Source organism: Pipistrellus kuhlii, unplaced genomic scaffold (genome assembly GCF_014108245.1).
Source record: "Pipistrellus kuhlii isolate mPipKuh1 unplaced genomic scaffold, mPipKuh1.p scaffold_m20_p_10, whole genome shotgun sequence".
Taxonomy (NCBI): domain Eukaryota; kingdom Metazoa; phylum Chordata; class Mammalia; order Chiroptera; family Vespertilionidae; genus Pipistrellus; species Pipistrellus kuhlii.
This window is the reverse complement of record NW_023425405.1, coordinates 57313920-57333743: the sequence shown is the minus strand read 5'-3', so window position 1 is coordinate 57333743 and position 19824 is coordinate 57313920. Positions and strand designations below refer to the sequence as shown.

The window sequence follows — 19824 nt, the reverse complement described above, 5'->3', positions numbered from 1 at the left end:
GTCACCAGGAAATTCAGGAATTGGATTGTTATGATAATGTTCCAGAAGATGGCATGATTGTCATTGAATAAATGAGTAAATTCTTGATACTGTAGGATTCACAGTTTGTCTGGCTTGTGTTGACAACTACCGTACTACCGTACCATATACAGGTAATAAATTTCCTTTATTTTCACTTAATAAATGCATACCGTAGTTTTCTTCATGGGAAAATAAGACATCCCCTGAAAATAAGACCTAGCGCATCTTTGGAAGCAATAATTAATATAAGACACTGTCTTATTTTCGGGGAAACAGGGTAGCAGCCGAAGGCAGGGGCCCACACTGGTGTGATGAACTTGGCACAGTTTGTTCTCGCGTTGGATGAGGGTTATTTGTGGACCTGAAATTGTCAGAAATGCCCACACAGCAGCCACCTACTTTCATAACTTCCCTCCTGGCACAAGCACTCTCTGCAGAACCTACACGACTAATTATCCCCTGAAAGCATGCAGGTATGTTTTTGGAGAGCCTCTTCCTGCAGGTTAGGCTAGATCAGTGGTGGGCAAACTTGGGCTCCTGAGCTGCGGTTTGCCGCTCTGTTGACGAATGAGTTTGCCGACTACTGCCTTAGGGAAAAACACTTTAAAAAATTTTAATAATGTACTAATGTCTTCAACCTGAAGTCAGAACTTCTGGGTAAGGGTAATGCCTTACAACTGAGTGCACACCAAGATGTGAGCATTTGGGACTACTACTGATGAAGGATTTTCCAATAGGATTTAGAAACTAGATTCCTTCAACACATCTTCATTGAGTGCCCAATATGCTGTCACTCTGCTTAGTCTGATTAAATGTTTCAGTGTTTTTAATATTAAACAACAAAGAAACCATGCAAAATATTCAGCCATTTAACAAATATTTGAGAACCTGCTTTGTGCCAGACTGGACCTTGGAGATGCAAAGTCTAAGTAGGAAGGTGGGCCTGGCCAGCATCCTTCAGTGGCTGAGCCTCGACCTGTGAACCAGGAGGTCAGGGTTTGATTCCAGGTCCAGGCACATGCCAGGGTTGCGGGCTCAATCCCCAGTGTGGGATGTGCAAGAGGCTCCCATCAGTGATTCTCTTACATCATTGATGTTTCAGTCTCTCCTCCTCTCTTCCTTTCTGAAATCAATACAAATATATTTTAAAATAAAGGAAGGTGGGGAGGGGGGCGGGGGGAACCACAATGCCTATGGTAAGAGTGTGTTTCATCCTGTAGAAGAGCCATTTAAGATTTTTAAGAATATGTTGATAAGATTTTAGAAATTCTAGCTGAAACCGGTTTGGCTCAATGGATAGAGCGTCGGCTTGGGGACTGAAGGGTCCCGGGTTCGATTCCTGTCAAGGGCATGTACCTTGGTTGTGGGAACATCCCCAGTAGGGGTGTGCAAGAGGCAACTGATCAATGACTCTCTCTCATTGATGTTTCTAACTCTGTATCTCTCTCCCTCTCTGTACAAAATCAATAAAATATATTTTTTAAAAAAAGATTTTAGAAATTCTGAAGCATGGTGGGTTTCTGACTGGAAGCTGGGATACTAGTTAGACGACTGTTAAAATAGCCCAGACAGCGGAAACCAGTTTGGGTCAGTGGATAGAGCGTCGGTCTGCAGACTGAAAGGTCCCAGGTTTGATTCTGGTCAAGGGCATGTACCTTGGTTGCGGGCACATCCCCAGTAGGGGGTGTGCAAAAGGCAGCTGATCGATGATTCTCTCTCATCAATGTTTCTAACTCTCTATCCCTCTCTCTTCCTCTCTGTAAAAAAATCAATAAAACATATTTAAAAAAAAAATAGTCCAGACAGGGGATGAGAGAGCCTAAACTCATTTAGTGATGATTGTGAAGGAAGGATCAGAAACTAATACACAAGATGAGGGAAAATAGAGCGATTACATAGTAAGGTCAGTAAAGCTAAATGTGAAGATTAAAGAGAAAGAGAGGACTACAAAGGTGGCTTAATAACTACAGTTAGAAATGCATTTGGCTGCAAGTAAAAAGAAAAAACAAACTCACAAAACTCTATTGCAAAGGCTTAAACAAATAAGGGTCTATTTGGTCATATAACCAGTCGTAGGCAAGCAGTTACTCTTTTTGATTCAACAGCTTAAGAACAACAGAGCCACAATGTCTATGATTCTCTTGACATTTCCCTCATGGCTGCAAGATGGTTGTAGCAGTTTTAGCGTTCACACTGGAAGATGGAAAAAGGAATGGCTTCAGCACCTGTTTTTGTTTTTGTTTTTTCAGGAAAATAAAAATATTTTTAAAATTAATTTTAACTAGTGTTAGATATAATCTGCCACAAGCTAGTGGCCATGCCCCAGCCCTGAAGTGCATGGAGAGGGGGAGAATGAAGACCCTCCTGGGAGAGTCCTCAGGAGGGAGCCCGGTTCAAGGACTATTCAGTGAATAGGGTGAGGGACCTAGTGGCTCCCGTGTAGCCGAACCGGGCTGCTAGGCGGTACGGTTGAAAGGGTTGGTAAGTAGATCACCAGGAACAGGAGTGCTGAAAGCTGTCAAGGGCAAAACAGAATGGTCTGCCCTGTAGATTCCAACTGTCCTCTTTTTTTCTTTTAATATTTTTTAATTGATTTCAGAGAGGAAGGAAGAGAGAGAGAGAAACACCAGTGGTGAAAGAGAACCATTGATTGGCTGCCTCCTGCACACACACACACACACACACACACACACTAGGAAGTGAGCCAGAAACCCAAGCATGTGCCCTTGATAGAAATCGAATCCGGGACCCTTCAATCCACAGGCCCACGCGCTATCTACTGAGCCAAACTGGCTAGGACTCCAACTGACCTCTTAGGTAAGGAGGTTTTGTGCTGTGTTAGTGTGTGGGGGTATCTGAGGTTAGATGGAGGCTGCTATTTTGGTGGTAAGGCCCAGTCAGTGAACTGTGTGTTCTCTGCTCAGAATTCCAAACGGGTATTATCACCATCATTTCTATTTTAAGATGAGGACCTGAGGTTCAGGGAGGTTAAGCCATCTGCCCATCTACATGAAGTTCCAGTCCTACTGGTTGGAAGGGGAGTGGGCTGAGATCTTTAAATTCTCAGGCCCAGGGCCTTATCTAGTGCTCCGGTGATCAGTTCACCCTTGTTTTGACAATTTGACGGTCTGTGTCTCTCGTTAAAGACCGATTTTGACTTCCCTCAGTTCACGCACTTATGTCACATTGAAATGTTAGACCCAAGTGTAGACAGTCTCTGTTTTCACACCTTGAGCCTCATCTTTACCATGCCAGTCAAGTAATAAACACACCAAGAATGCTCAGCCTCACTGGCGGTCCTTCATTCATTCATTCATTCACTCCACAGATATTTGAATCCCTACAATGGGACCAGTACAACTGTAGCTCTGAGGGGTCAGGGAAGAAAACCAAAATTATAATTCCTAGGGAGCCTATATTTTGCAATGAGATGCCACTTATAACTATCACATGGGGGGTGCGATAAGTCTGACAACGCCTAGGGCTAATGAGGAAGTGGGGTGGCATTCATAATGTGCTGCAGCTGATGTGAGTGGGGTCCTGCCAGTCAGAACTAGTGCTGAGGGTTTGGAGCCCCACTGTTCCACTCATGCCCCTTCATTTGCTGAACCCTGGGATATCCAGGGAGGAACTGGGGGCCATTCTTTAGCAACTCCATGGTGTGCCATACTGGTGCATATTGCCTGAATGTTGTGACTAGCTGGAGGGGACAAGATGACTACCACATTTTCTTTCTGGGTTTCAGAAATGGAAGTTGGTATTTTCCGTGTTCCGTGGTGCTCAGTGAATATCCGGCTTCTTCGTATCTCAGTCCCCATTGCCCACTACACTAATCCACAAAGCCATATTCCCTCTGTGTGATCATCAGGCACAGTTCCAGCACTATAATGGTTGTGGGGAAAATGAAAACGAGACTCAAACTGAACCTAAACAGGCTGAGAACTTGAGTGAAAAAAAAACAAGACTTACACTTAGAAGGCAACAGCCATGACATAAGTGACCAGTATCTCTGCTGCTAATATTGACATGGAAACTGACTACATTCCTGCAGAAACAAGAGCTTTATCTTCTGTTGCCCAGAAGAGGGAGCTACATGATAAGAGCTCTTGAAAGGAGGTTGTGTGTGGAAATGCACCTCAAAGAAACTATGCATTTGGGAAAGAGAAAATGCGAGCGGAAGAGGGCAAAGGACCCCATGTAATACAGTTCTGGGAAGCTTTCAAAGCAAAAATAACTGTGTTCATGTGACCTGGTTTATGGTAAAGCCATGCCAGAAGACATGGCGCAGCCCCATGGGAACTGAAGCAAAGTCAACACCTCCAGCTTTAGCCCAGAGATGAGAAAGATATTGATAATGATTCTCTGGGTAAGGTATCTTGAGTCTGTTATACAACTGGTTTAAGGGAATGTACTATTCTGTTGTTATGTCATAGGAAACCAATTTCTGAGTTCCAGCTACAAAGAACAGCTAAATATTGCAAGGGCATGATATTCAGCTTAGACCATTGATATCTCTCTTGATTTGAACTAATAAAGCTGTGATACCATCAACCACATTAAGGAAGTGTCACATTATAAAGCCTTTGGAATAGGTTGTAAAACAGTCAATAAACTGAATTGCATATGATTGTGTGAACCTGACACACTTTTCTCCCTTTCCCCAAGTGGCCACATCATTAATAACACCACCAATAGGGTTGGGTCCCTGGCATATACTTCTACCATGTATCCTGTCTTAGAATCTCTAGGGACCTTTAGATAAGGAGAACATGATGGTGGAGTTGAGGATGGAAGAAACAGATGAGGGCATCTCCATGAACAGTTGTCAGGAGTTACCTTACATGTTGGACTCGATTTCCAAACCTATGCCTGACTCTTCCTAAGTAAGTACATGCTTTTTCACTATTACAGAACCCCAGATTACCCCTCACCACCCCCCAAAAAACTCAACCCATCCTGCCAGGGTTTATGAGCACAGGCTTCTGTGAGCATACTTTGCACGGTTGGATGAAAAAATAAAAAATGGAAAAAAAATGTGGATGTATACTAGCATTTATGTTAAAAAACAAACAACAACAACAAAATTTACTTAAGATTCATAATTTAACCTTATGTACCTTTTAAATTTGAAAAACATGCAAGAATTGTTCAGAAATAAAATATTAATAAATACATTTGAAAAATAAATAATGAGCTTTTATTATCTTCAACAACAGACCAGAGTGGAGCCTGAAGTGGGAACTCAGCAGCCTCGTGTGGAGGTGCAGCCCCCGGAGGCGTGTCCTCAGAGGCTGTCGTCTGGACACCCCGGCTTTCTGGGCATCGCGGGCCACAGTGCCCGGCAGGAGGGGGACTGGCAGGGCCTGTCCTGCAAAGTCAGCACCGTCCAGCCTGGGCACCTGGAAGAGTCTCTCTCGGGGGTCACAGCTTCCCGGGAAGGTGGGTGAGAGGTCACTCGTGTGTGTGACACCAGATGTGGTCCTGGGCGTCCCCTCTCCGCCTCCAGCCCTCTGTTCTCGGCCACAGCGTGTGATTCTGAGCCGAGAACACGGACAGGCCGGGCGGCTGTCAGTCTGAGTCCGAGCTCTCACTTGACTTGGAAGACTTATGCTTCCGTTTCTTCTTTCTTTTCTTCTCTTTCTTCTTCTTCTTATGCTTTTCTTTCTTCTTCCTCTTCCTGTGCCTCTCCCTACATTCCGAGGAGCTGGAGCTGCTCCCATCGTCATCTGAGGTGGAATCCTCCAGCAGCTGCTTTAACTGCTGTATCCTAACCAGAGAAGACCAGTCAAAGAACCAGAAACCATAACAACATCCAAGAATTGTTTTAAATATAAGATTAGATGTGAGGATAAAAAAGTGACCAATAATCACCTCCTTCTGCACAGTACTTACTTTTATTTTTGCATGTTTCCCATTCCTGTCCACATCCACGCCTATTCTACAGGGCTGTTTACATCCACGCCTATTGGCCAGTGTACAGTCGCTCTGTATCCTTTTCATTGTCCTAAACATTTCCCCATTTTTCCTTTTAAATTTTTATTATTATTTTTTGGTAGTACGTTTATTAAAGCTGGGGACAGTGAAACAGGAAGGGCCTAGGATAGAAGTAACAGGAGAGCCTAAGCAGGGCTGCTTTCACTCACTAAGAAGTCAGAAAAGGGGGCTTTGGGGACCCCTTCATCGGGTTAGCCAGGGATGCGCCGTCACTCCCCACCGCTCCCCTGGTCGCAAGTCTTGAGGGGTCCCTTAGAGTTCAGGAGAAATAAAATTCACTTAAAAAGGAGATTTGAGTGCACATCCCCCAAGGAGGTGTGCCTGCGTATTTCTATAGTTCCTCCTATTACAACCCTAACACATACCGCCTTTCCTAAATCATCCCCCCAATGCTCAAGTTCATACTGGCTAATCTACCCTCTCAGCAATTAGAACTCAAGACCACAGATTTGAAAAAAATAAAAATCTCCTGTTTATTCACTGTCATTATTCACGTTTAACAATAGCTCAGATCCCTGAAGACACTGGAGAAGATAAACTAAATCTTATGAAAGAGAACCCATCAGACAGTAGAACCACACACCACGAGGAGGACTACATCAACCATTCATGGTTTCAGCAGACTGGGCCACGCCCACTGCATTACGCTAACCCAACGGAGCAGGCTACCTGCTCGTTGCTGGAACCGGGCCTTTTCAGTGACTGCTCCTGACCTCCAAGCACTGCGCAATTAAAGCACCACCTTTGTTACACTACTCCTCTAACAGGAATAGTTGTTTCCAACTCAACACAATGTAAAACTTTAAGAGGGTCTTGTCGCCGGGACCGGTTTGGCTCAATGGATAGAGCGTCGGCTTGGGGACTGAAGGGTCCCGGGTTCGATTCCGGTTGCGGGCATATCCCCAATGGGGGATGTGCAGGAGGCAGCTGATCGATGACTCTCCTTCATCGATGTTTCTAGCTCTCTATCTCTCTCCCTTCCTCTCTGTACAAAATCAATAAAATATATTAAAAAAAAAAAAAAAAAAAGAGGGTCTTGTTATCATCAGGACAACCTCACCTTATATCCTTCTCATGTCTTTTATTCTCTCGGATGATGTCATACATGGGATCTTCATGTGCCTTGAGGGTCAGAGAAGGTTAACGTTGTTGTAAGACTTCGTAAAACATTAAATAAATATTAAATCTCTATGCTACTAAAACCAGTTACTTTTTTCCAGTTTGGTAGTTTTTTAAGATGTTCTAATTCTTCCTGAGGGTCACCATCACTGACTGCTAACTCACTGATGCTGTGAAAAGGATTTTCCACTTAGAAAAACAGGATTGAAAATAAAATAATTTTTTTAAAAGAAAAATAAAAAATATAGGATTGAAAAAATATATATAGGATATAATTTAAATATCTTTTATAAGTATTTGATAAATAAACTCTGGCAGAATCACAAACTACTATATGAGGTAGAAATATTGAGGTAATTCTCTTTGGTCTATGTGTATAGACGACTAAGAGATAGGGTGTTTTTTTTTTAAAGTGAATTATAAGAGATGATATATTTTCATGCACCGAGCCTCTAGTTTCTAATAAACGTAAATTCACATGTTGGGGTTCTACTTACTACTCTGAACTGCTCTAACTTTTGGTTGCCTTTGATAAAGAAAGGACATTCCTTGTCGCCCGTTCGGTGACCGTACCGTTTACAGCGCCAACCTGAAAGCAAAGAAAAAAGGAAATATTTCTGTAAGATAACAGTTTCACTTAATGAAGATGATCAGTGGATCGCATTAAGGTTTTTCTTCATTAGACTCCAATCTAAAAGCATATGCAATCAGTGGGTGAATCATGAGGAGTCTAGAAAATTGGCGACACGTGAGATTGCTGGAAATGCACAGTAGTCGGCCAACTCCAAAAATACACATACTTGAATTTCAAAGGACTTATTGGTGATTTGTAGACATATGAAAGTTTAAAATCCACTGTTTTAGGTAACACTACAACCAATAAGAAAAGAATGAAAGTATGTATAGTGTATATGTCTGGAACAAGTTCAAGTTCTGTGGGGTCTGGATGGAGTGGGTGCTTCAGGAAAAAAAAAATCATGCTTTGGCAAATTTTACAAAAGCCTATGACCATATCAGCATATCAATGGGATCCCTGCAGGCCCCTGAAAGGCACAACTGAGGTTCCCTGAAGCTTAAACTTCAATTACTTCTTGGCAGAACTGGCTCTGGTCCCAACCCAAACACACTTAATGCAAATAACTATAAAGTGGTAAGTGAAATGCAACTAACAACCTCATCAAACAGAGTAGTAATTTTCAAACTTAAAAAAATTCAAAAAAAGCCGAAACCGGTTTGGCTCAGTGGTAGAGCGTCGGTCTGCGAACTGAAAGGTCCCAGGTTTGATTCCGGTCAGGGGCATGTACATTGGTTGCGGGCACATCCCTGGTAGGGGGTGTGCAAGAGGCAGCTGGTTGATGTTTCTCTCTCATCGACGTTTCTAGCTCTCTGTCCCTCTCTCCTCCTCTCTGTAAAAAATCAATAAAATATATTTTTTTTAAAATTCAAAAAAAGAAAAGACTCTGGGCCCTGGCAGGATAGCTCAGTCGGTTAGAGAACCGTCCTAAGACGCTCAGGTTGCAGATTCAATATCTGGTCAGAGCACATACAAGAAGCAACCAATGAATGCGTAAATAAGTGGAACAATAAAATCAATGTTTCTCTCTCTCAAATCAATTAAAAAAAAAAAACACAAAAAACCGTACACTTCTGGGCACAGCTGACAGACTGAACACATTCATCCGCTTTCATTCCCTTCCTAAAAAGTCATCCAAATGACAATGAAGGAAATTCTTTTCAGAAGTGAGAACCCAGGAAGTATGTCAGGAATGGCCAGTTGACAATCTCTATACATTTGTTCTTCCATAAAAGCACTGACAGGAGTTGCAAATTTGCCCAAATCAATTCCTGTGCAACCCTGGGAATTAACCAGAGGCCGGCCAAGACCTGAGGAGCACTAATTCAACAAAGAGCATGGGCCTTGGCAAAGAACAGCAGGATTTCTGGCATTTTAACCGGACTGTCTCCCCACTTCTGTAAGTCTTGGAAGCAAGCAGCAGCCTTGCACACACTGAAGTGGGAAGCCTGGGATTTTGAAACTCTTATAAAGCCCTAACCTCAGTTGAAAATCCACATGTATCTTCTGATTCCCCCAAAACTTAAAATTGCCTACTGTTGCCCTAGCTGGTTTGGCTCAGTGGATAGAGCATCAGCTGGTAGACTGAAGGGTCTCAGGTTTGATTCCAGCCAAGGGCACATGCCCAGGGTTGCCAGCTCAATCCCCAGTAGGGGGCATGCAGAAGGCAGCCAATTAATGATTCCCTCTCATCATTGATGTTTCTATCTCTCTCTTCCTCTCCCTTCCTCTCTGAAACCAATAAAAATATATTAAAAACAAAAAAACCTACTGTTCACTGGGAGCCTTACTGATAATACAAATTTTGTATGCTATATGTATTATGTACAGAATTCTTACAATAAAGTAAGCTAGAGAAAAAAACACGTTAAGAAAATCATAAGAGAAAATACATTTATAATACTTATGGGGGGGAAAAATCTGTAAGTGGACCTATGTAGTTCAGACTATAATGGGGTTCCACTTACTACTCTGAACTGTTCTAAACTGTTTTGTTTTACTTTGTTAATCCTCACCTGAGGATATTTTTCCATTGATTTTTAGATGAGTGTGCTCTCCTGGCTGCAGGCAGCTGTGTCCTCACGCAGTGGGGAGGGAGAACAAGCTCTCTGGTTTTGCTTCTTTTAAAAGCAACTAAGGCCAGCTCTGGCGTTGACTACTGACCCATGAACCAAGAGGTCACTGGTTCGATTCCTGATGCGGGCACATACCTGGGTTGTGGGATTGACCCCCAGGAGGGAGTGTGTGGGAGGCAGCCCACTGATGTTTCTTCTCCCTTCTTCTCTCTCTAAAATCAATTAATATATATATATAAAAACCTTTGGCTGAAGAGTCCCAGGTTCAATTCTGGTCAAGGGCACATGCTCCTGTTGTGGGCTCAAAACCCCCCCGCCCCAATAGGGGGCGTACAAGAGGCAGCCAATCAATGATTTTTTCTCATCATTGATGTTTCTATCTATCTCTCGCCCTCTCCCTTTCTCTCTAAAATCAATAAAAATATATATATTTTTAAATTAAAAAAAAATAAAAAATAATAATATATATATAAAAAACCAAACAGCAAATTGCTGGACATAATCCAAAATGGCAAAACAATAATACTGAATGAATAAACTTCAGAATATTAAAAATAAATAAGAAGGCAGTGCCACCATTTCTTCAAATGCCGCCTTGCGCTGGATGAAGGTGCTGCTGCCCTGGTGGGGAGGGGGGTGTGCACCCCACCCTCTGTGCCTGTAGCTCCTCAGGCCACCTGGAGCAGCCTTACCACCGACGGACGGAGGGGCCTAACAGATCCAAGACCCAGAGGGACCTGCCCCCGGCGTTTCCACCACGGAAGGTGCTTCCTGTTGCAGGAATACACCTGCGCGTGTCCTCCTGAGGCACACTTCCCGTGGGAGGCCACCGCACGTGGAGTCAGAGCCTGGAGCACCTCTCTGCTCCGCCTCGTACCAGGACCACTTACTGACCGTGTGAGCCCATCTACAGGGCAGAGATCACGCCGGGACTCTGCCAGCGCTGAGGAGGGCACGTTAGATGGAAGGAGAACGCCTGTGAGCCGCGGTGTGCACCCTGGTGCACTCGGAGCACCGGACGCGCTTGCACTCACACTGCATCACTTTGACCTCCTTGCCCAGGGGCATCCAGAGCCCTCTGGTTGGCGCATGAGCCAGGAATTCCCTGGCGTGCTCGTTGCCTGGCACATCTGGTATACAGTCCTCCGGCTTCGTCTCATCTTCCTGAAAAGGGAAACAGCGGGTAAACAATATGGCCAGAGAGCACCGAGCCCGCCCCACCTGCCTCAGAACGCAGCACGGCCTGGCTTTCTCAGCGGGGAGCTCCGAGGTCATCAGGAGTCACCTCCCAAGGTCAGAGACACAACGACCTGACAGGAAAGGTGGAGATGAATGTGCCGAAGAACCACATCGCAGAAACCAAGTGGCTGTTCTTGGATGGAAATCTGTCCTTCCCACAGCAGTGATCTGCAAACTCGAAATTCTAATGTATGTTAGATTCCAAGATTAAAAAAAAAAAAAAAAGGTTTCACCTCGCCCTGGCTGGGTAGCTCAGTTGTTAGAGAGTCGTCCTGATATGCCAAAGTTACAGGTTCAATCCCCAGTCAAGGCACATACAAGAATCAACCACTGAATAGGTGAAACAACAAATTGATGTATCTTTTCCCCACCTCTAAAATCAACAATTTTTTTTTAAAGGGAAAACACTGTGTGGAATGAGCACAGCATAAGAATTAAACAGGGCTACCTGGAATAATAAAATGGCATGTTGCTTGTTAACCTTGCCTTGTTCTCTAGTCACACACATGTTCTATCTCTGATATGCATTTCACTGCTGAATAACTGCAGTCATACTTAAGAAGCTTCCTCCAACCCTGTTTCCAAGAATATTAAATTTATAGTAAAATTTTCTCAAAATCCTTTTTTATTTCTATTTTTAAAACTTATTTTTATTGTTTTTATTGTACAGATACCCCCTGTTTCTCTCCATTTTTAAAATATATATATTTTTTTCTGATTTCAGAGAGGAAGGAAGAAGGAGAGAGAGATAGAAACACCAATGATGAGAGAGAATCATGGATTGGCTGCCTCCTGCACACCCCTACTGGGGATCAAGCCCGCAAGCTGGGCCTGTGCCCTGATTGGGAATCGAACCCATGACCTCCTGGTTCAGAGGCTGAGCCATGCTGCCAGGTTTACATCTTTTTTTTTTAATTCGAAGTTTAAGTCTTTGAACAGAAATGGTTGCTTTGGCTTTTAACCACTCCTCTAAGCCTCACTCCCCCAGAGAAACAGACACTGGCCAGGGGCGGGAGGAGGGCTCCTGCAGGGGACTGGGGCTGGGGGAGCTCCAGGTCTCCCCGGAGTCTCACATTCTCTGAGCTGATGACATTCGAGGAACCAGTGTCAGCACCAGGCAGCAGGGCTTGGAGAGAGAGAAGGGGCGTGATGGCTGGGGGACAGGCAGGGGCACAGACACCGCTGAGTAAACGGCCAGGAAGCACAGCTGTGACACAGCCCGGTGTCTGCCTGGCACCTGCGGGAAGGAAGGTGACCCCAGAGGAGGCTGAGCCCTGAGGGACTCCTGTCTGAGAGAAGAGCCGAGAGGACACTGACCTTGATGAGCCCCGGAGGAGGTTTCTCATAACTGGAAAGAGAAAGAAAAGACCGTCACCAACCACGTTAACCGGAACACAGCGAGCCAAAAGCAGCTGTGGGCCAAACTAAAAGGGCGTTTTTAATAAAAACTAGAAGTACGTTACGTCTAAAGCAGTTAATAGAACATGCCCAGCGCTCGAGATCACATATACACACACTGATGTTCTCCCACATCCTGCGGAGAGGCAGAACCAAATTCACCGAAACTAACTCACCTGCCGTCTTAGCACAATGACTTTCTTTTTGGAAGAAGGGAACGCGAGAGACTACAGGGAAAACGTGTGGTAAGAAAGCTCCTGAGTTAATTAGGGTGCCAAACTGTCATTGTCGTCGTCAGCTGCTCACCCAGCATCACTGCCCCTACCCAACAACCCAACGCCGAGGAGGCTCCAGGAGGGGGCCGAGTGATCTGCTGGCCATAAAAACTTCCGCTTTGAATTCCGATTCTTTCTCACTGCTCTGTACTTTGGGCAAATTACTTAATCCCCCGAGCCTCAGTTTCCTCCTGTGTAAACCGTCACAGCACACAGTGAAAGCCACGCCGCCAAGCTGGCGTCCGCCGCTTCTGTGGAAGACAAGAGGATGTTCTCAGCGGCCTCGACAGGCAGCTCAAGACTTATCACTAGCATCGCCAAGGCCACGATCCGCACCAAACAGCAAACAGCCCGCTGGATGGCACACACCCAAAGCCAGAGCTCTCCCGGTGCACAGAGGACCTGCCCCAAGATACTACCCAGCCAGCCGCTGGGCGTGACTAGGCCGAGCGGCTGAGGTGTGGTCCAGTGCTTTCCAGAGCAAATGCTTACACTCTTTTCTAGCACAAAGGGGTGGCGTGTCCCAGCCGGAACTTACTCGGCAACAGCACTGGGACCTGCACACATTGGGGCAGGGGTCCTCAAACTTTTTAAAGTGGGGGCCAGATCACGGTCCCTCAGAGAGCTGGAGGGCCGGACTGTATGAACTACTAATTCCTACTGTAACACCTCGGCTGCGCTCACTGCCCAAAAAACCTGGCGGGCCGGATCAGACTCCTCTGCGGGCCGCATGTGGCCCGCGGGCCGTAGTTTGAAGATGCCTGCATTGGGGCGATGATACAGTTCACCCGCAGCCATTCACGAGAACCAGGAACGGTTCGCCGTGGGCATAGACACCGAGGGAGCCTGTAGCAGACTATAGACCCGACAGCACGTCCTTTGAGCCACAGGAGTTGCACAAACAACAACATATGGCCCATCAAACTGAAATCCAAACTCCCGGGAAAAGTCTGTAACCGTTGCTGCCAAACGGAAAGGAAGTGTGAGGGAAGCACACGGTGAAATCTGCCCCCAGCAAGGGCGTGGCCTCAAAAGTCCCCTTCCCGGCTGTTTTCTCAGTTTCAAGGACGGTCGTGGATGGTGTTTCCTTACGGCTAAACAATCGGTGATTTTAACACTAAAAAATAAAAGTTTTTAAAGTCACATTTAACTACGAAACAGACCAGATTTGGAAATGGGACCATGTTAACGTATGGCTGGCTTCTGCCCTCAGACAGTCAAGAATCTATGTGTCTTTGCCGTTAATTCTTAATATTAAAAGAAGTTGGTGGAGGCCCAACCTTTTGTGCCATCTGAGAAGCCAGCTGAGAACTCATTCAGACTGGAACAACTTGCTCTGTGCAGTCAGAAGACGAATCTTCCCCATGGTGCATGGGGTGAGGAATCGTTAATTTGACAGACATGGAGTGCCACACAGAGCACCCCGAGGGGCCAGGACTGTGGGTGCCCGCAAAGCAAGGCCCCCATCCTGCAACCAGCGTCCTACTGAGGTGACATTCAGCTCAAGGGCCACTCTGAGGACATGTTACACATATTATGCAGCCCTAACTGGTTTGGCTCAGTGGAGAGAGTGTCAGCCTATGGATTGAAGGGTCCCAGGTTCGATTCCGGTCAAGGGCATGTACCTTGGTTACAGGCACATCTCCAGTGGGAGGTGTGCAGAAGGCAGCTGATCGATGTTTCTCTCTCATTGATGTTTCTGACACCCTGTCCCTCTCCCTTCCTCTCTGTAAAATAAATAAATAAATAAATAAATAAATAATTTTTTTTTTAAATGAAAACTAATTACAGAATGGCAGGATGGCAGGAAAGAGCTGGAAGATCATTCATCCAACCTCCTACCGGATGTTTCTCCTTTCCCTCTCTCCCTCCTCCCGGTGGTTCCCTGGGCTCCCAGGAACACTCCTCCGTGCGGCCAGCCTCACCTGCAGGGATGTGAGTCTCGTCCCAATTCCCTCTGTGCAGCTGGAAGCGGCCTCTCTGACCTCCACCCCAACCCCCAATCCCAGTAAAAGTCCTCAGGCCTGGAGAGCGGGTCTGCACTGTCCCCCACTGACAGCCCCTTCTCATCGGGGACAAGCCCCCGCCCATGGTTACTCTCCTCCCACCGGCTCCAGGATGTGTCTTTCCTTCCGTTAGCAGCGGACAGGTTTGCTGAAGTAACTGTGGTGATAGAATGTATTAGCCTCAGAAGCTACTGAGGTGGTTCATTCTATCCTAGCACAGTGTAACTGCCAATTACTGCTAATAATGACTCTAAACATTGTACTAATGTTATTTGATTTTTGGCATTATGTGGTAATAGGACAGTATCACAAAAGTTGGGGGCTGGGAAAATTAGCCTAAAATAAGTGCAGGTATTGGAAATCTTGTTACAAAAAAAACACAGCTCTTTAACTGTAAAAAAAAAACAACAAACGAACGGACGGACGGACGCACGGAAAGATGGGACCAGGTTCCTAGTGGCCCTCTGACCCGAACCTCGCAAAAGAAAAGAAACTCAAGCGCACTGCCCGCGTATAAATTCATTCATTCATTCATTCATTCATTCATTCATTCATTCATTATTCATTCATTCATTCAGCCCCAGGTGCGGAGTGCGCGCACGCAGAGCCCCAGCCCAGCTCCCACGGCGGCACCCCGCCCCCGCCCTCCCTTCCCGCACCCCCGGAGCCGGGCGGGGCGCGCTCCCTCCGGCCCAGCGGCCCGGGCGCCGGCACCGACCCCCCCCGCCCCCGCCCGGGACGGGAACGGGCGGCAGCCGGGCCTCCGAGCGCCCGCCCCGGCCCCGGCGCCCTCCCGCGCCCGGCGGCGGCGGACTCACAAGGACTCCAGGTGCTGGAGCTGCTGCCTCTGCTGCGCGTCGTGGCGCCGCCGCCTCTGCTCCCGGCGGCGCCGCAGCTCCTGCTCCGGCGGCTCCCGCGCCCGCCGCGCGCCCCCGGCCCCCGGCTCGCCGCGCCCCGGCCGGGACCCCGACATCCGGGACCCCGACATCGCAGCCCGCGCGGCTCCGGCGGCGGCGAAGGCGGCACTTCCTCCGCGCCCGCCCGCCGCCCGCCGCCCGCCCGGCCCGCAGCGCCCCCTCCCGCCGCCGCCCCGAGGCCGCGGCTGAGCCCGGTGTCCCCGCCGAGGCCGCCCGTCCCGCCTCCCTGCGACTCGGAGCGCAGCAGCCGGCCGGTGGGTGCCGGAGGCCGGAGCGCGCCCCCTGGCGGCGTCTGAAGGCTGAGGGTGGCGGCGGTTGGGAGCCCTTCCCTGCCTCTCCCCCCCTTACCCTCCCCCCACCTCTTAGAATGTGCGATCCCTGGTTAAAAGGGTGTATATTGACTTTAGACAAAGCTTTGGGAGCTGAAAATGAAAACCTAGTACATATTAAGTGCTTTTATGCACTGGTCATTGAGCCAAGCCCTTAAGAAGATATGATTTAATCTTTACAAACTTAACTTCTGTTATTACCTTCGTGTATTACACTAATTTTGTAGACTGGAGGGGATCCAGGAAGTCAAGTGACATGCGCAAGGATGCAGAACTAGTAAATGGTGGAGCCAGAACGCAAAAGTGTTAGGTGCTTACCTAGATTGTACTTTAAAGGTGTTATCTGGCTGAAACCGGTTTGGCTCAGTGAATAGAGCATCAGCCTGTGGACTGAAAGGTCCCAGGTTTAATTCTGGTCAAGGGCATGTACATTGGTTGCAGGCACATCCCCGGTGGGGTATGTGCAGGAGGCAACTGATTGATATTCCTCTCCCATCGATGTTTCTGACTCTATCCCTCTCCCTTCCTCTCTGTAAAAAATCAATAAAATATATTTTTTAAAAGTGTTATCTGATACAGGAAGTTATAGTGACTTTCATGTAATGAGATCAACTACAAAGGATGACAGGCAAATTCGTGAAGAATTCCATATTTAAAAAAATAGTATAGAGGATATTTCCCTCAAACATGGCATTTAACATAATCAATACCTAGGGAGCTCTTTCACAGTTATCACAGGAAGTCCAAGTAAACACACAAAAGACTGTGAACAGACATACAGTGTTACACGGATGCGTCCCAGAACCTGGAAATCAGGTTTCCCTTTGAGAGAGAAGAATCAGTGTACGGACCAATCCTGGGCCAATAGTTCCTCCTCTCCTGGGAAGACTTTGGTGCCCGTCAAGATGTGCCCCTAAAGTACAGGAAACAAAAAGGCGATACCAAACATTATAGCAAGCAAACAAGCAGTCAACTTTAGCGTATACTTCTATGCAAACCCCGTGAAGCTGTTCTTCTCACACTTGCAATTGAAAGAATTTTGATCAATAAAATAATCTAGTATCACACTTTAAAAAAAAAAGTCTTGATTGATGCAAATATTTGCTTAACTCAATGATTTGATCTCTCAGGAAGACTCAGGGATTGATAGTTCCATTTTAGCAAGCATTAATCGACTCTTTTGAAAACAACATACCAAAACCCAAAAAAACCTGCTTGTTTTTAAGGAATTTATTTTCTCACATATATGTGATGTCATGGGGCAGAACTTCAGGAATGGCCTGATCCAGGTGCTGAAATGTTACGAGCCAGCCATTTCTCTTTCTCTCAGCTAGATTTTCACACAGGTCCTCCCACTGTCGGGGCAAAGGTGGCCAGCAGCTTAGCAGCCCCTGGGAGAAGCCGTTCTCAGTTCCAGTAGGACTTCCATGTAGTATGCGCCTGGGCTTAGCAAGGGTCATGTAGCTGCTATGGAAACAATCTCTGTGGTCAGAGAGAAGCAGTACTCTGACTGGCCTAGCCTGTGTCACATGCCCACCGTAATTCCCAGGGGTGAAATCAGCTTTACCCAGGCCACACACACTAACAGTACTCATAGGGTGAATTATAGGAATAGGTTTTCGATTTCCATTGACTAAGCTCTAAGTGGAACAGTGAACATTTCACTGTGCCACATGAAGTTTCTCTTTAGACCCTGGGATCTCATAAGATCGATAATAATCTTAATAATCTTGTAATCATCATGTTTTATCTTCATTTTGCAAAGGATACTATGAACTTGCTAAAGGTCGCTTAGATAGTCCACATGTTACATGCATTATTCTTTTGATAACGTGTTGATTTCCATTTGCTCACATTTTATTTAGTATTTTTGCATATGTGTGTATAAATTAGATTGGTGCCCAGTTTCTCTCTCTCGTTCTCTCTCTCTCTCTCTCTCTCTCTCTCTCTCTCTCTCTCTCTCTCTCTCTCTCTCTTTCTCTCTCTGCCAAATTTTGATATCAGAATCGCTTGCTTCTGTGAACCCTGAGAAAGAAAATAGCTTCCTAGTAGGGTTCCCACTGGCTAACTGAGCTCACATTTTTAAAAACGGGGCCTTTTTTCCCCAGAGGCCTCTCATGCAAAGTGAACTTGAGGGAGAAGCTGGAAGGAACCGCTTGCCTGCTCTGTGTTCCTGCCATCTGAGTCAGGCCACCCGGCGGAGCAGGGCAGGCTGGCTATGGAGAGGGGCCTACCGGAGGACTACCCGGCCAGGGGACGTGGCTCACGGCTGTGCTGCTTCATAACTGAGCTGTGACACCCGAGGGCTGTGCCCAGGGCCACTCTGTACCCAATTGAGCTGTTTGCACTGAGTAAAGTCTCTTCTTTTTCACGGCACTTGCTTCACATTGGGAATGGCTATGGCTATTCGCTTTGAATTGGTGCTCACAACCACTGGTTTACACTTCCAAGATGAATCGGAAACTGGTGATTTGCTCTCATTGGCGCCAGGTTCTAATGAGGACAATCGACTCTAAGTTCAATGCATTTAACGACTGCGATGAATCTCCCCTCCGCCCCCCAATATAGTTTGTGGATTTTTTTACAGAGAGGAAGGGAGAGGGATAGAACGTTTGAAATACCCACGAGAGAGAAACATCGCTCAGCTGCCTCCTGCACACCCCCTACTGGGGATGTGCCCGCAACCAAGTACGGTACATGCCCTTGACTGGAATTGAACCTGGGACCCTTCAGTCCGCAGGCTGACGCTCTATCCACTGAGCCAAACCGATTAGGGCCGATGAGTTTCTCGCCACGTCTGGGTATTGCTATGACAGCTCGCCACACACCTTGATGGCCTGCGGGACAGTCACCATTGGCACCTTAACACTTTCACCTGTGCAACTGTCCAGGGGGGTCTGCCAACGCACGCCTCCCCTCTCTCTAATCCTGCAGACGGGGGATGTCCAGTCTTTTTCAGGGGAGACTCCATCCTTGTAACTAGGGTGTTTTTTTTGTTTTTGTTTTTGTTTGTTTGTGTGTGTGTGTGTGTGTGTGTGTGTGTGTGTGTGTATGTGTGTGTGTATTTAATCTGTTTCCTTCTCCAAGGCAGAACGGAGTAATTGGACCCGCGGCCACGTAGGAGCCTCAGTGGTTCTAAATCCGGAGTCTCCGGGGACAGGCGGAGACTAGCGGGTCTGCTGGGGCATGAAATGCTCTTCTCTCTGGCTCTGGCCCGCAGCCCAGTCCCGAGGAGCACGCCGTCCTCCCCCCGGGACGGTCCTCCCCCGGGGACGGTCCTCCCTCCGGGGCGGTCCTCCCCTCGGGACGGTCCTCCCCCCGGGACGTTCCTCCCCCCGGGACGGTCCTCTCCCCGGGGACGGTCCTCCTCCCGGGACGGTCCTCCCCCCCGGGACGGTCCTCCCCCCGGGGACGGTCCTCTTCCCGGGACGGTCCTCCCCCCGGGACATTCCTCCCCCCGGGGACGGTCCTCCCCCCGGACGTTCCTTCCCCCGGGACGTTCCTCCCCCCGGGACGGTCCTTCCCCCCGGGACGGTCCTCCCCCCGGGACGTTCCTCCCCCCGGGACGGTCCTCCCCCCGGGACGGTCCTCTCCCCGGGGACTGTCCTCTCCCCGGACGGTCCTCTTCCCAGGACGGTCCTTTCCCCCGGGACGGTCCTCCCCCCGGGACGGTCCTCTCCCCGGGGACTGTCCTTTCCCCGGACGGTCCTCTTCCCAGGACGGTCCTCTCCCCGGCCCGCTGGCTGCAGGGCGGGGCGGGGCAGGGCAGGGCCGGGCCGCCTGGGCGGCGGCACAGGGAGCAGCGGGCCCGCCCCATGTGGCCGCAGCTCCGCCCCGCGCTCGGATGTGGCCGGGGGCGGGGGCCGGGGCCGGGGAG

The 19824-nt window shown here is 47.8% G+C and overlaps 1 protein-coding gene and 1 pseudogene across 2 annotated transcripts; one reads left to right on the top strand and one right to left on the bottom strand.

The window, feature by feature from the left end:
- Positions 1 to 5195: 5195 nt before the first annotated feature.
- On the bottom strand, positions 5196 to 15704 carry LOC118711439 (retinitis pigmentosa 9 protein). Of its 2 annotated transcripts, XM_045578659.1 has the most exons (7): positions 15520 to 15704; positions 12340 to 12370; positions 10790 to 10947; positions 10572 to 10582; positions 7632 to 7723; positions 7076 to 7137; positions 5196 to 5788 (listed from the first exon to the last, which is right to left on the bottom strand). In XM_045578659.1, exons 1-7 carry the CDS (start codon positions 15687 to 15689, stop codon positions 5590 to 5592), a joined length of 723 nt encoding a protein of 240 aa, XP_045434615.1. In that variant the 5' UTR covers positions 15690 to 15704; the 3' UTR covers positions 5196 to 5589. The 2 variants fall into 2 exon arrangements, with proteins under 2 accessions (XP_045434615.1, XP_036280422.1); XM_036424529.2 differs by lacking the exon at positions 10572 to 10582 and having other exon boundaries at positions 10818 to 10947.
- LOC118714616 lies at positions 14835 to 14923 on the top strand (annotated as a pseudogene).
- Positions 15705 to 19824: the final 4120 nt, after the last annotated feature.

Excerpts from the sequence above, each read along its gene's own strand:
- LOC118711439 (XM_045578659.1), bottom strand. The coding sequence starts at position 15,689 with ATGTCGGGGTCCCGGATGTCGGGGTCCCGGCCGGGGCGCGGCGAGCCG. Across the intron at positions 12,371-15,519 it reads CTCCAGCACCTGGAGTCCTT|TTATGAGAAACCTCCTCCGG; the intron begins GTGAGTCCGCCG and ends TTCTCTTTCCAG. Across the intron at positions 5,789-7,075 it reads AGACATGAGAAGGATATAAG|GATACAGCAGTTAAAGCAGC; the intron begins GTGAGGTTGTCC and ends TTCTCTGGTTAG.